General features: G+C 45.0%; 1 protein-coding gene across 1 annotated transcript; it reads left to right on the forward strand.

The window, feature by feature from the left end:
* Window positions 1-1,818: 1,818 nt before the first annotated feature.
* LOC119458024 (JNK1/MAPK8-associated membrane protein-like) lies at window positions 1,819-14,450 on the forward strand. Its single transcript, XM_037719813.2, has 7 exons — window positions 1,819-2,120; window positions 2,203-2,279; window positions 4,145-4,302; window positions 5,266-5,478; window positions 6,545-6,714; window positions 9,967-10,043; window positions 13,636-14,450. Exons 1-7 carry the CDS (start codon window positions 2,099-2,101, stop codon window positions 13,849-13,851), a joined length of 933 nt encoding a protein of 310 aa, XP_037575741.1. The 5' UTR covers window positions 1,819-2,098; the 3' UTR covers window positions 13,852-14,450.
* Window positions 14,451-14,519: the final 69 nt, after the last annotated feature.

Below are 14,519 nucleotides of genomic sequence, written 5' to 3' on the forward strand. Positions count from 1 at the left end.
GTGTATGAAAATTACAAATTACAACTTGTTCTCCTTTGTTTCTGGCCACGGAGAGCACATCCGTATCCAAAAAGCAAGTGTGAGGAAGAAATTCATTTGTTTAGTAATTAGTGACCGGTTGTCAGAACTACTCAACTGAAAACTTGCTCTAGCATAGCAAGGAACACTACTGTTGGCTTTGATTTAACTTTCGCACGCTTAAATAAAACTTTGGAGGTGTTAAATTGAGCATATCAAAATTATGTTCGGTCATGTGCGATCAAAAACTACAAGTAGTTCAAAATTGCCCTCGTCTTAAGCTGCAGTGTTCCCTGCATATTTTGTAATCCTTGGGCACAATGCCCCACCTCCTTGAGCACAATGTCATCCGGAAATGTGGAACATTTTCTACTTCCACTTGATCTGAAACAAGTGTCTCCACTCATTTTTCCGATGCGTTTCTTTCTCCTTACTGTGGTGGTGGTGGCAGCAGCTTCGCTATGAAGTTTACTTGCAGTGTGTATATCTTCGACAGTGCACTTTTTAAGTACACTTGCAGTGCAAAACACAACCCTGGCAAGCAAGTGCATCAGGTGTATGTGAACACCACACATTTTTCATTTCTCCTGCCGAAAGACATCACTACACTGTTACTCCATATCATGCATAGCAAGTAGTGCTATAAAGGCTGAGATTCTCATTGCACATTTGTGATATAAAATGTAGTGCGTTACTTGTGTTTTTTGATGCAACATTAAGCCTCACGCTTTTGTCACAAGACTTGACATATATTCATTTCATGGTGTCAGATCTGAAAAAAAAAAAAAAAAAAATCCTTTTTTTTTTTTTTCCAGCGGCCGTGGCACAGCACACCGCTCGCACTTGTGACCAACACATTGTACGTCATCTACTGGATGCACAAAGGTGGAGAAATATGTGATATGATGTACCCTTATGCCCACAAGTTGCAGTTGTAATGGTCAAGTAGTTATTACGTAGAAAACATTGCAGTTCAAAAGTAACTGAACTAGTAAACTCACAAAGTCAGGCTTTTACGACTGCGCTACGTGTGTTGCTTCTGCAGCATTGCCTGCAAAGTATGAAATTGAGTATAGTGGTCTTTTCTAAAGGACCAGAGCACAAGTTCATGTGGGATAATCCCCTTGGTGACCCACCGTAAGTCATCACCATTTCACAATAAATAACCTTATTTCTGTGTGGCTGCTATTCTTCCAGGACCGTAGCAACCTGCAGCCACGTCTGAGTCTGTGGTAGTTTCAAGCTGCTGCATGCTGAATATTCTTGTGGGTGTGCCGCATCTAAGCTTCTACGAGAAGTTTAAACTTTTCTAGTGCCCTTGAGACATGACTCATTCTTAAATTGGCCAAGAAGCGGGTGGATCATTTAAATGACAAGTAAAATTCTATCACTCGCCGCAGTTCTTGCGCACCATTTGTACTGAAAGTACAGATCGTCGTCTCTTATTTTTTAGAGGATGCTTATTTTCTCCCATAAATAATAATGATAAGCAGGGACCTTAATATTACTATTCAAAAGGCCCAAATCAACGTTTACTTAACATTACCTTCGCGATTTTTATTCTCTCTCAACTTATTCATGCCGCACGTATTGTTCGCCCGTAAGTATGCATGTTCGTAAGTGTTGAATCTGTGAAATCTGGGAAATTTGTATCTACTATCGCTTACACTACTTTAAAAATAATGCCAATCTGTTTTATTTGCATGTAATTTTATCAAGCAAAGGTTTAATTGTTTAAATGTAACCTTACGCTAGCGCCCTTCTGCATATTACGGTCGTGGTGTCAGGCCTTACAAAAGGGAGAAGAACGCGATTTTTTTAGGTCCGCGTCGGAACGAAACTTTTCTGCTTGCGATTTTCTGTTGTCATTAAGAAATTCACCCAAAATGCATCCATAACAGCTAAACAATATAGTTCGTTTCTTGGGCAGCGACAGGGTTTGAATGCGTCGAATGCAAACGTAGCATGCGTGTCGAACGTTTCATCGTCTGCTCGCAGACGCGCATAACACTTTCGCTAGCGCGAAATCGACCGACATAACGCTTCGTATACGTTCCTACGTTCAAACGCTGGTTGCGCCATGCAGAACATTTACCACTACGGTAAGAAATGCGACATATCTTTGCCCGTTCGAACTCGCGGGCCTGTAAATGCACCTCGATCATTTCCTGTCATCGTGCGCAGAACGGACCAGGACCCACTGCCCTGGCCTGTATTGCGGCCGAATCAGATTCGACAATGGTTCCTACAGCGATTGTGGGGTACGTATACAAACTCCCACGCCCAAATTTGCGCATAACTTTGACCTCGACGTGGTTAAAAATGATGTGTAGACATATTTCGGATTGAGCCTCTTTTTGAAAGCATCCGCGGTTAGGAGCTGGAGCGCGACTATTATTACCTGCTGTGCCGCCGGATTGTATTTAGAAACTGTTCGGGAAATATGCTGTGTGCGTGCGCACCATGATGGACATTGACGAGCAGGGAAGTCTGCAGTGCGTGTGCTGTTCCATTTCTTAAATACTCTGTTGATTAAATTCTTTAATTTATTGTCAAGCCTGAATTCATTCATGCTTATTCCCAAGCTTTACGTAAGAGCCTGACCAGAGTGCAGAACGTAAGAAAGGACGCGCTGTTTAATCATGCACAAATATCTCGCATCAAGAGTGTAGTATTGGACATCAAACACACCATTAAGTTGGCAGATTGTTGTGTCAGGTGTAAATATGACTCTCCTGGCTAAACTGCTGGCTCATATCGCGTGCAAGTTTCACACAGCCGTAGCATTTCACGCTGAATGTATGTCAATAAAACTTTTGGAACCTTACTTTTGCATGTTTCATCCAGAACAAATAGGAATTAAGTATACGTTACATACAGCAATGTGCAACAGGAAGCGTTGAATTTGCAGTAATGGAATGATTGCGCGCTGTCTGTCATTGTTAGGGCAGTACCGTAGACCAGGGGTGACCATACAGGCTTATGCAAAGAGCCCTACAAAATAGTCTTTTTAGTCAAGAGCCAGAGTAAAATGGGGGCGTGGCAAATTTCATTTTCTCCAAGGTAACTTGTAGTCACAGTGAATGCCACTCATGCAGCGATGTCTTATTGTGCCTTTGCAATGTGCCTCCCGATTTGTGAAGCAAGCACCTTGAAGTATTGCTGCCTGTGTGCGCAATCTCTATAGCTAGAGCTCGGAGAAAGCTGGTCTTTAGAGGCAGAAATATGAAGGAGGGAGGGTACAGATGCCAGAAACTCGCAAGCTGCACTTGGACCCGCAAGGAGCCGCGTGCAGCACGCGAGCCGCAGTTCGGCCATCCCTGCAGCAGACTATGGCCAAAATGTGGTGTTCGCTGTGTTTTGCCGTTAAAGTGACAGGCGGCGATGCTGTTCCATTCCCACAAATTCTGCGCTTTCTGTTTGGCACCGCCGTAGAGGATGCACACTTCTTATTTATTCAGAATGAAACAGCAAGTAGTGCATCGAGACATGATATTAAAATGCATCCACCACAAAATGCTATCTCCGAAATTTGAGCTCGAACAAGCCAGCTGTTTAATCACAAGAGTCATGTACACCTGACACTCCCTCCTATTAATGGGATTACAATGTTTTGAGAACTTCACCCAGTTTGCGTTGTGTTTGACTGCATCTAACCTCTTTCACGCCAACTTGGGTCACTGGGTGCGTGCCACTGAGTGTGTGCCGCTCTTGAATGACCCAAAAATAAAATTTTTTAAAATTTCTTTGGTGCTGGTTGTAATCGAACCTGCGTCATATGTATTCAGGCACACAGCATGTGTGGACTTTGCGGCGGCGGTGTTGGCTGGCACAGCGTGTCCGAACGGAAGCGCGAGGAGGCCAGCTGCACTACACGCTCCATACATATGGCACGTTTCGGCGGGGAAAAACAGTGTGCAGCTACATCGCTTCTCTGTTAATCGCATTAACATCAACAATCATTCTGAGGTGGTGTCTGCGTGAAATTCCGTGTGTGTCAAGTTGCGACATACGGAGTCTTGTAAAAAAGCAGCTGTTCACCAGTTGGTAACAGTCTAATAGGGCCACCCAACTGGTCAGTCACTTTTACCACCTGAGCAAATGTACCTGGTGCACTCTGCCTCAGGCCTGTCCTCGTGGATTCCGGGTGTCCCGTGAGAGCAAGCTGTGCTTGCCATGTGGCGACCTGCCCCAGTTCTACGACTGGCTCTACCTGGGCTTCATGGCACTGCTGCTGCTGGTGGTCGAGTGGTACATCATCGACAAGACCATGCGTCGACGGAGGTCAGTGTTCTGCTTGACTTCGTGTGAGAGCCGCATTAAAGAGACACTGTACGCAACTGTTAAGACATACTAGAGTGATGCGTCAGCGTTCTGTGGTGTCTAGAGTGACACTTCTAGCAAAAACAAGGAACAGAGCTCTCGTAAGCAAGAAAATGAGGTAAACGTAGGACACAACTGGCACTGCCTCTTCGCCAATATGTCAGCGATTCCCATCACATAACTCGTCCCGTTTATACATGATAAGTTGTAGACAATCGCTGATAATAAGCATGCCAATTACATTGCACTTCCATGTGAAAGTAAGTTCCTACGGAACTCGCTGGTGCTGCCTCTTCACACCACACTGTTGGTGCTTTTTATGAAAGTGTGGCACCCCCTATCAGAGCTGGTTGAACATGGTTGAGCAGGGCCACTGAGGTTGCCAGTAGGTCTCTTCAATTTGTCATCGCAGACTGCCCAGGACCGCCCGAGGCATTGCTTTCAGCCAATGAGCGTAGGCGTAGGCAGTCCTCGGCAGTTTGGAATGGCAAATTAGAGAGACCCGTGTATAATTAATTCAATCTCTGTGAAGCTGCATGAGGGACCATGTTCAAAACGAGTGCTCTGAATTGCAGAAGAATTGTGCTACTCTTTCACTCACTATACTCGGTGCAGCTATCTTCTGTTGGCACTAAACAAATGTTGCTATGTTTCTATAAGAGTAATGTAATACTCAAGATTGAGTGTTCACCTTTTGGTGTCCTTTTAATTATGCCCTTTCACCTTATTCACAGCAAGAACCAACATGTCTTAATAAAACGTATTTCAGTGTGTGATGTTCATAATGAAGCAGTGAAGGGCAGTGTACAGCGGGGGGGGGGGGGAGGGGGGGAGTCGTGTGTGGTTTGAAAAGAAGTAATGAGACCCAGCAAAAAATAAAAAAGATTCCTGATATGTGTCTCGTGTCATCTGCCTCTCCCGTAGCTTCACCCCCGAAGTGCTTGCACTCCACGCGTGTGCCCTGTTCGAGACGGTGCTGGCGGCAGTGGCGACGCTTCTCTCGACACCCCCCGTGGGTCAAGTGCTGCTCCACACGTGCCGAGTGCAGCGACTCTCGGACTGGTACACCCTGCTGCACAACCCGACGCCGGGGTACAAGCACACACTGCGCTGCACCCAGGAGGCCGTCTACCCACTGTGAGCGCAAAGGAGCTTCTTGATCACTTTCCTGGGGAAGTCACGGTAGAACAGGAAGGAAAATTATACACAAACACGTGCAAACACTTGTGCATCTGGCAAATGAGATCTGCATAAATCCACAAGGCTGAGGCATTTTTATGAAATGGAGATATTCAGCTGCGAGCAGTACGAAACTACAAAGGAAACCCATGTGGTTTCCTAAGGAAGAAACCCATATGGGCTTCCCTTGTGGTTTAGTGCTACTCTAGGCAGGATGACAGACTATGTGTCTATTACTGTGTATAATTAATTTAATATGTGTGGGCACGAGCTGTGATTGAGAGACAAAGCTATTTCGGGCAGAGGCAGTATAACCTTTCAGGTTCAGGTTATACTGTGGTATAACCTGAAAATTAATATTTTAGAATAAAGCGAATTTGCAGTAACATATCATTATTTATTGGTCAGCAGCAGCTAAAAGCGGTATCTATCTAAGGCCCCACCTGTGCTTTGTGCCGGGTCGCTTCGCTCCCCTTTGCAGGAACCCTCTACTACGTCAGGCCTGGTTTTGTAGCACAGGAAAATAAGTATGACTGCAGAAGTCAAAGGAGGAAATGATATAATAATGCAGAAATATATTAAAAAAAAAGAAAAAAAGCTTGTTGAACACGCAATTCAAACTACGGATCTCCCAGTCGTGAGTGCAGTGCTCTGACCGCTAGGCCATGAAAGACAAACTCAGGAACAGCTAATTCCGTAGTATTTATCCGCTGTTGTGTAGTGCAGCTCGGCTAGGGACAGACGAAGCAAAGCATATTTAGAAGCAAGATTCCCCAACAAGAAGTCCTCAGATATCTCTTGCCGTACGGACCTAGCTGCAAAGAACCACTTCCAAACAACATCACCAGAAAGGTGGTGGCGCCACCTGCCTTTCATTTTGGCATACTTTCTGGCTTACCAATCCTTTGCCAACCGTAGGACTGACCGATTTAGTATCACAAAGTGTAATCTGCCCGTCTAGCCTAAGATAACCTTCCTCCCCTCGAAGTCTCCGTCTCCAGCTGCATCTCTTCTTGCCATGCAGGTTTTCCATGATCTTTGTCTTCTACGGCCTCTGCCTGGCATCCTTGCTGCTCCTGCGGCCCCTGCTAGTCTACAAGGTATTCTCCGGTCAGGGAAAGAAGTCAGTCTTCCTGACCATGTACGCCATTCCTGCATTGGGCCTCATTCATGCTACTATGGGCGGGCTGCTGTGTGAGTAATGTTTTTGCTTGTAGTGTAACAAAGTGGAACACAGCATACACCCATGGTCTCTTAAAGTTACAGGTTAGCTGCCAAGAGAAGGGAAGTGCAGTCGAGGACGGCAGATAAATAGATGGTGCGACGAGAGTAGGAGACTTGCAGGCATGCGAGCTGGCACAAGACAGGGTTAATGGACGACTTTGGCCGCGGCGGCCGCATTTCGATGGAGGCGAAATGCAAAAACACGCGTGTGCTTGCGTTGTAGTGCACGTTAAAGAACCCCAGGTGGTCAAAATTAATCCGGAGCCCTCCACTACGGCGTGCCTCATGATCAGAACTGGTTTTGGCACGTAAAACCCCAGAAAGAAGAAGAATGGACGACTTTAGAAATGTTGGCGCCGCCTGTGGTGCCAAGGGCATTATGGGAACTGTGAGGGTCAGTTTCGGTTTTGGAGGCCATGCGCCGCGCATGGCATCTAGGTACCGTGGCCTCTGCGGGGTTCTGCAGTGAGGCGCTAACCAAGCTTGCCATTGAAGCATCATTGAAACGCTTGGAAAACTGTGTGCCCTGATTGGTTTCTGTGTGTGGGTGGTCGTTGCGACGTGAGCCAGCCCGAGCTTGCGCAACTCCCGCTTCAATGCGCCCAAAATTTTTCATGCTGTGTCTGCACATGCTGGCCCTATACACGGAAATGTGTGAGTGCAGCAGCTGATGCTTTATTTTTGCCTCGGGCTCTTCACCTACACTTGCCGACACAACCACACTTCTGCGAGAAATGTCTGAGAGGTTATCTGCCCATGAAATGTGCGCAAGGCTTGTAAATGTTGTCGGACGGCTGCTGCAATCAATAGGGGCTGCGTAGCGTTTTGTGAAACAGTGCTCATGCGTGCTCTTAAATAGGAAAAACACACTGGCAAGAACCTCGTTGCTGTTACCATTATAAACCAAAGCATATTTTTCAGCACACACTTGGAAGTAAGCACTAGTGGCAGGCAATGCTTACGTACAATCCATCGGTGGTCCCAGACAATTTGTCAAAATGCATTGAAAGACACATTCACAGTTACCCGTTCAAAATAACACTTTAAGTATTCTGACCGGCATGAAGCATATTTTAGTGCATAACAGATGTGGTCAAGAGTCCCACGAGAAACTGTTTATGCGCTGAATTGCTTTAAACATGATTCCGGGCAAAATGTCTCCACCCATACAGACAGCCGAAATGCAACGTAGTAGTATGGAAAACTTCATGTTCTGATTGCGTGCCACTGTCTTCTCAGCAGCGTGCCTCGGCTGTGCGTTTCACAAAAGCAAGTTGTCACTCATGAGCTTCGCTGCATGCAAAAAGCCAGGGTTGGAGCACGGATGCACACAGCGCACCGATTGCTCGGAGACATGATGGTTGCGGTACCTGCATAGCATTTTGTGGCCACTGGGGCCGCGCTTATCTTTGTTGCGCTCTGTAACCTGTTGTGCTATAGTTAATCAACACAGTAGAAGAAAGGTTTGACCCCAGTTAGATGAGGCACATACTACGTGAGTAGCTGCAAGTGAAGCAGAAGACAGAGCACCCTTCCTCAAGATTCCCATAATACCTTACTGGTGGCCACTTGAGGGCGCATGCCGCTTTCTAAAGTCGTCCATTGGGGATTTCTTAAGGGCAGCTTTTGTCCTGCAGTGTACATGAAATAGGCCAATAATGATAGTGACTAAATAGCTGGACGGCGTAGGTACATTGTGTGTTCTTCCAGTTAAACATGGCCATCACTACAATCTTCACCACAATCACGAACACCATCCCATATCCATTATCGTCATCAGTCTATATTTAGGTCCTCTGCAGGGTAAAAGCATCTCCCAATGACGTCCATTTACCCCTGTTAGCCACTGCACTCCTGTGCCTGAACATATCCTTATAATATATGTCATCACACCATCTACCATATTTACTCGATTTTAATGCGCACCTGATTATTAAGGCCAGAAATGTAAAACGAAATGCTCTCATCTGTAACGCACCGCCTGATTGTTTTTCATATTTCAAGAAATTAAAAATGTGGTGACTTTGATCGTTCACTCGCCAATTTTTCGTGGTAAAGTAGGGAATAATGGCAATATGTTTTCACTTGAAAAAACAAAATTATTGCATGCAAGCTACAGTGGACCAGGCATCACTCATAGCTACTGTTGGAGGCCTCCTTATTCCTTTTGACAGCCTGGAGCGTCTTCATCTTTGGCACTGTCCCTGGTATTCAAGATACCACATTTCATAAACGCCTTGCAGACCATATATAGCAGCCTGGAGCATACAAAAAGCCACCACAGCTGCAGCGGTGTGGATTAGATTGGATTACCAAAATTTTAATGACAATAGCTTGTCATCAGAATAAATACAGTAGACTTCCATCCGAACCGAAGGTCTAGGCAGGCGCTCATGCATTTCTATGGGCCAAAACGTTTGTTATTTCGATCCTAAAATTTGCATTTGCCAGATAATTCGAACTTGACCAGTCAGCACACGTGCCTGACCCCTATGATAACCCCAATAACGACCCCTTTAGTGGTAGCGTCTGTCGTGGCGGAGCTTAGGGAACAGTGAATCTGCGCACCCAATGACGGCAAAGGTGGATTAATGTCCACAGCCACATTAGAGAAACCAGTCAACTCGCTGACGAAAGATGCGACAGAAAATAATTTTTTGGGGTCCTTTTGTAAAGCGTTGGGGGCTTTTGCTAACTCACCGCAACCTACCACCCTCCAACAAACAATGTGTTGGTTGTGAGGGTGGACAATGGTTATAATGAAGTAATAGATATAACGAAGTAATTCTGGCTTCCCCTTCATTATAGTGAGGTTTTACTGAATGTGGTGTTTGACCCTGCAAGCACTCAAATGTGCACAGATCCAGGAACTTCAATATTTGCACATCACAGCGATGCATGCAGCACGCGGTAATGTTATGAAGGACCTTAGGCTGGTATGTGTCAATGTCCCAGTCAGTTACAGTTAGTACACTGCGCATACGCATTGTGGTCAGTATCGACACATTGCTTTTTCACGTTTGCATAGATAAACTAGTATTTTTGCACTTTATTTCCTCCCGAATTCAGGTAATTTGATAATCACCCTCACAACATTCTATGTAACTGGTTGGGCTAATGTTGCATCAATTATTCATACAAATTGAAGCAGTTTGATAACGACCTTCCTTAAATTCTGAGGGCTAATGTTGTATCAGTCATTGGTTGCCATCTCTGTTCCAGATTACGCCTTTCCGTACATAGTGATAATTTTGTCCGTGGTGTCCATGGCTTCTCACTTTGCATTCAGGCTTGATCAGGTGAGCACACTCCCATCTATCCTATGGAAACTCGGTGTGGGAGTTGTACCTTCGTACTGTGTTTGCTTAAAGGGTCCTTGAAACGGTTTAGACAAATTTTGTAGACGCATAGGGTACAGCCACGGTAAAACATTAGCACCACAATTTAAGCGAAGCGTCTCATATTAAGAGAGCTACGAATGATTACAAGCTACCCTCCTTCCTAGCCATCCGTGTTCTCCTCAACTCGTTTGCCAAGTGATCGGGGTTAAGCTCTGCCTTCAGTGGCTCTGCGTCATGTGTGACGTCGTGTCGTCTACTTCCGGTTGTCTTGGAGCCAGCGCGCGAAGCCTCTCCAACCTCTCTGGTAGCCGTCTGGCTATCGATCCCCCGTGAGAGCTATCCGAGCAGTGTGTGTTGCGAGTGTTCTTTTGCAGTGCCGAGCATGTCCAGTATTACGGTAACTGCAGGCGAGCTGGGCGTTTTGACGAATAGGTGGAGGCGTGAACTAAAGCCCCTCGATCCATACTACTACCGCTGAGATGAAGGGGCTTTAGCGTAAACGTGAGCAGCTTGAGCAGCCTGCACAGTGCAGCCACCTGGTGGTGCAGAGCCAGACCCAAAGCTACTATTGCTATAGCCAAATGTAGAACATTTTAAACATTTAGAAAGACAATGTGTTCACGATTACGCTCCTGTCGAAAATTTACGCCATCAGCAAAGTAGAATAGACTTGATTACTGCTATACTAGCTTCGTGTTTGTCTCGTTGAGCTCTGTGCCACCAGGTGGCTGCACCGTGCAGGCCTTTCACATTTGAGCCTCTGCTCATCCTATAAAACTCCCAGTCTGCTTGTTTGCGCTTACCTGTATACCAGACACGTTAAAACTGTCTTTTGTGGTAGTTATCCTCCGACATGAAGTGACTGCTTCAAACGCATAGATGCTGGTGCCGATCAGATACCGACAGCCCGATGTGCTGCAGCCACTCCACTCGCATGTTGCCTTGCAGAGCGACATGATGTTGCAGTTTGACTTGTCGCGGATCGCTATATTTGCAGCCCACAACGTAACAAGGGCGATCCATGGTGCTCGCAAAATGAAAGCTCGAGACCAACACTGACCGTGTAGTTCGTGGAGAACATTGTAGCGCAAGCAGATGACACTTGCTGTGTGTCAGAAGTGCTCGAGTGTAGTGATAAATTGTCGTTGCGTATTCATTTTGTGTTTCTTTTTTTATAGAAACAAATTAACCAACATTCCCACTATTACAAACAACGTTTGTTCATCATAAAGGTGAAAAAATTATTTTTAACGCGACCTGGGTACCTAATCATCCAGATAGCTCACCCATCTGATGTCAGTTGGGCTAGCTACGTCAAATGGGAGGGGCCGGCTGAAAACTCAGGGGAGTGGCGCCGCTGCGATCACTAGCGATGCACATGTTTAGGACCTTATAATAAATTACATGCTTTACGCGGAGCAATTAAATGCATCACTTAATGTTCAGAAGGACCTTCCTTAACGACTGAGTATGTTTCTACAAAATTGTCAAAATCGTTTCAGGGTCCCTTTAATGTCGTGTTTTGTGAGGTTTATTTGACGCTTTGCCTGCATCACATACACTGAAAACCGTAATTCAAATGGTTAAGGCTAACAAACACTAAAATTCAGTGACTCTCATGCAAAGTGTTTATTGACTATCAACTGTCTCGACACCTTGTCTCACAAACAGTGCGTAGTTATTGTTTATTGGAATTAAGACAGGTGACTAGTGGATAAAGTACAGTTTGAATTGTAGGAAACATCTTTGTACGAGTATATTACTAGGTGTACAAGAGATGCCTTGTACAAGTACAGTTGACTTCCGTTAATTTTACACCGGCTAATTAGATTTTTTGATTAATTCAATCCCGGCCAAAGGTCTGGCGGGCGCCTGTACATTTATATAAGCCCAAGCTTTTGTTGTTTTCATCCTAAAATGAACCTTCGTCAGATAATTCAAACTTGACCAGTCAGCACACACGCGCCTGCTTCCTATGGTGACCCCGATAGCGACACCTTTAGTGGCGTCGTGTCTTGGCAGAGCTTAGGGGGCAGTGAATGTGTTGAACACATGTCATCGCTTGTTGAAAACGCCCATTTTCTGCCCGCCGTAGGAATATTTTCAAGCAATAACCGTAGCTCACAATGCCTGATTAGAGTATTTACCCGATTCTAACACGTGCCCTTTTTTTTTTTAAAGAAAAGTGATCCGAAAATTGCCTCCGCAATGCAATAGGGAAAAAAAAACAAAAAAAAAAAAAACGCCTTCGCAACGTTTGCATGCTTTACTGCATAACATGGACGTATTGCAGCAAAGCTAACATTAAGAAACCGTTAACTTCAGGAAACCGGCCGCCACTGTGCAGCAATATTTCTTGCTGAACCATCGGGTGCGCGTTAGATTTCTACTTTGTTTAGGAGCTTTAATGTCATTTCTACGTTAGCGTTCTACTTTGGACACATTGAAAGTGGGCGCACATTTGATTCGGGGAGCTTGTTGGATGTTGGATGCTACTACCAAATGAATCAGCAGTGTGTTTTGGAATTTTTTTATATCGTGTTTAATTCGACCTGCCGGATAATTCGATCAGTTTTGTTGGTCCTGTCAGGGACGAATTAACGGAAGTCAATTGTATAATCCTGGTGCAGACACGTTTAGAGAAATCGAAAGCTAGAGGCATCTCTTGGGTGCCTGCCGAGACCTTGATTTTCGTGTGAAACACATAGTATTCACACAGAAATGGACGAAAAGGCTAAAATTATTGACAGGCCAGAAGTTCATACATACAGTGACAACTGCTTTCCCATACAAACAATTCAAGTCAGTGTGGCGAGGTACACATGTCGAAGAATGTGATTTGATAGCACTCTGGTCTTTTCTTCCTTCTTTTTCATTGCACATTAAGCAAGTCAAGCAACAAATCTGTGTCGCTGCCTTTCTTAAAGGCCAAATGAAGCCACATTTTGCGTAGCATAAAAAATACTTATAGTGATAGTGTAACTACTGAGCAGGTTCACCACAAATAATTTTTTCTGGGAAATGTGAATGGTTGTGCCATCAAATTGCAACAACTACTGCTTTCTGTACCAAACTGGAAAGACCACAGTTGTTACAGCCTACTGGAAGCAACACAGAACCCACACTTGGCCTCACCAGAACCAACGTGCTTGCTTGCTACTTCATACGCATAGTGTGCATTGCTTGCAACTGCACTTACACAAGGCATTTTCACATATTCTAATGGCAAAAAATTCCATTGGCACAGCTCCCGGTGCAATTCTGAAATACGTACATGTCATATTTGCCGTATCGTGTAGCTGTACCACTATAGGGGTGCCTGTCATCAGCGATGGGGCTATCTCAATGCTGTTAATGATACATCCGTGTGATCGCTAGCTCTATAACTTTGCTACAGTTACTACTTGGGTGACATCTACTACTGCACGTTTTAAGCAAATTGAGATCAAGTGAGATTTTGTTGCAGTTGGTCTTTAATAGAGCCTACTACTAATAAAAGTATGGTCCCATTCACTTATCTCACATTCTCACCTTTATTTGTCTCTTTCAGTCCATGTGTTCCTTGTTCTCACAAACACTGAAGGAGTCACGGAACCTGACAATTCTCATCGGCCATTGGTTCCTCCACGCCTACGGAATCATCGCCATCACCCAGTTGCGAGATCCAGCATTCCACTGGGCACTACTTGCCGTCGTCCCCTTCCCATCATTGTTCTACATCCTGACATCAAAGTTCACAGATCCCAGCAAGCTACATGTGGAGTGACATGCAGTCTTAGCACGTGCCAAACAACATGCGTATGTTTAAACGAGGGCCTTCAATGTTTCTTTGCTTTTATGGTACTTGGCACTTTCTCGGTTGCATGGTCCATAAGATGTAGCCTGCTTTGGATCTGGGCAGCATTGTCTATTGATGAAATACTAATGCCTGTAATGTGCCCCAAAAGTTTGGTGCCCTACTTCCTGGACTGTACGTCTGCAACAAGGACATTGCGTGGCATGCTTGTGTGGTCGCCGACGGCAGTAACGGCGAGCCTCGGCATTGAATAAGGTTTATGTTCATGGTGCATTGCCTACTATTAGGACACTGTGGCCCATTTGTAGCTGTCAACCAGTTTGCATTACAGTTACATTTCAGTCAATTTCTATTAGTGTCGTCGGTGTTCCCTATGCTTTGTTTTCAGGATGTATCATCCTATGTAAGCACTCTATGGCCAGCCTAAACAGGCCGTACCCCTTTTCTAAAGTGTAATATTCGCGGTGAACTACCAATTACTCATGGAGCGAATGATCACTGTAAATATGCGATTTGCTTGATTTTCGAGGCATGTAAATATGTGTTAATAAACTGTCTCAATGATTGGATCCTTTGTTCCTTGGCTGTAATTTCATCACGTGTGTAAGCCGTGTGTACTTAAAATACATTTATGGAAA

This window comes from Dermacentor silvarum, chromosome 7 (genome assembly GCF_013339745.2).
Source record: "Dermacentor silvarum isolate Dsil-2018 chromosome 7, BIME_Dsil_1.4, whole genome shotgun sequence".
Taxonomy (NCBI): Eukaryota; Metazoa; Arthropoda; class Arachnida; order Ixodida; family Ixodidae; genus Dermacentor; species Dermacentor silvarum.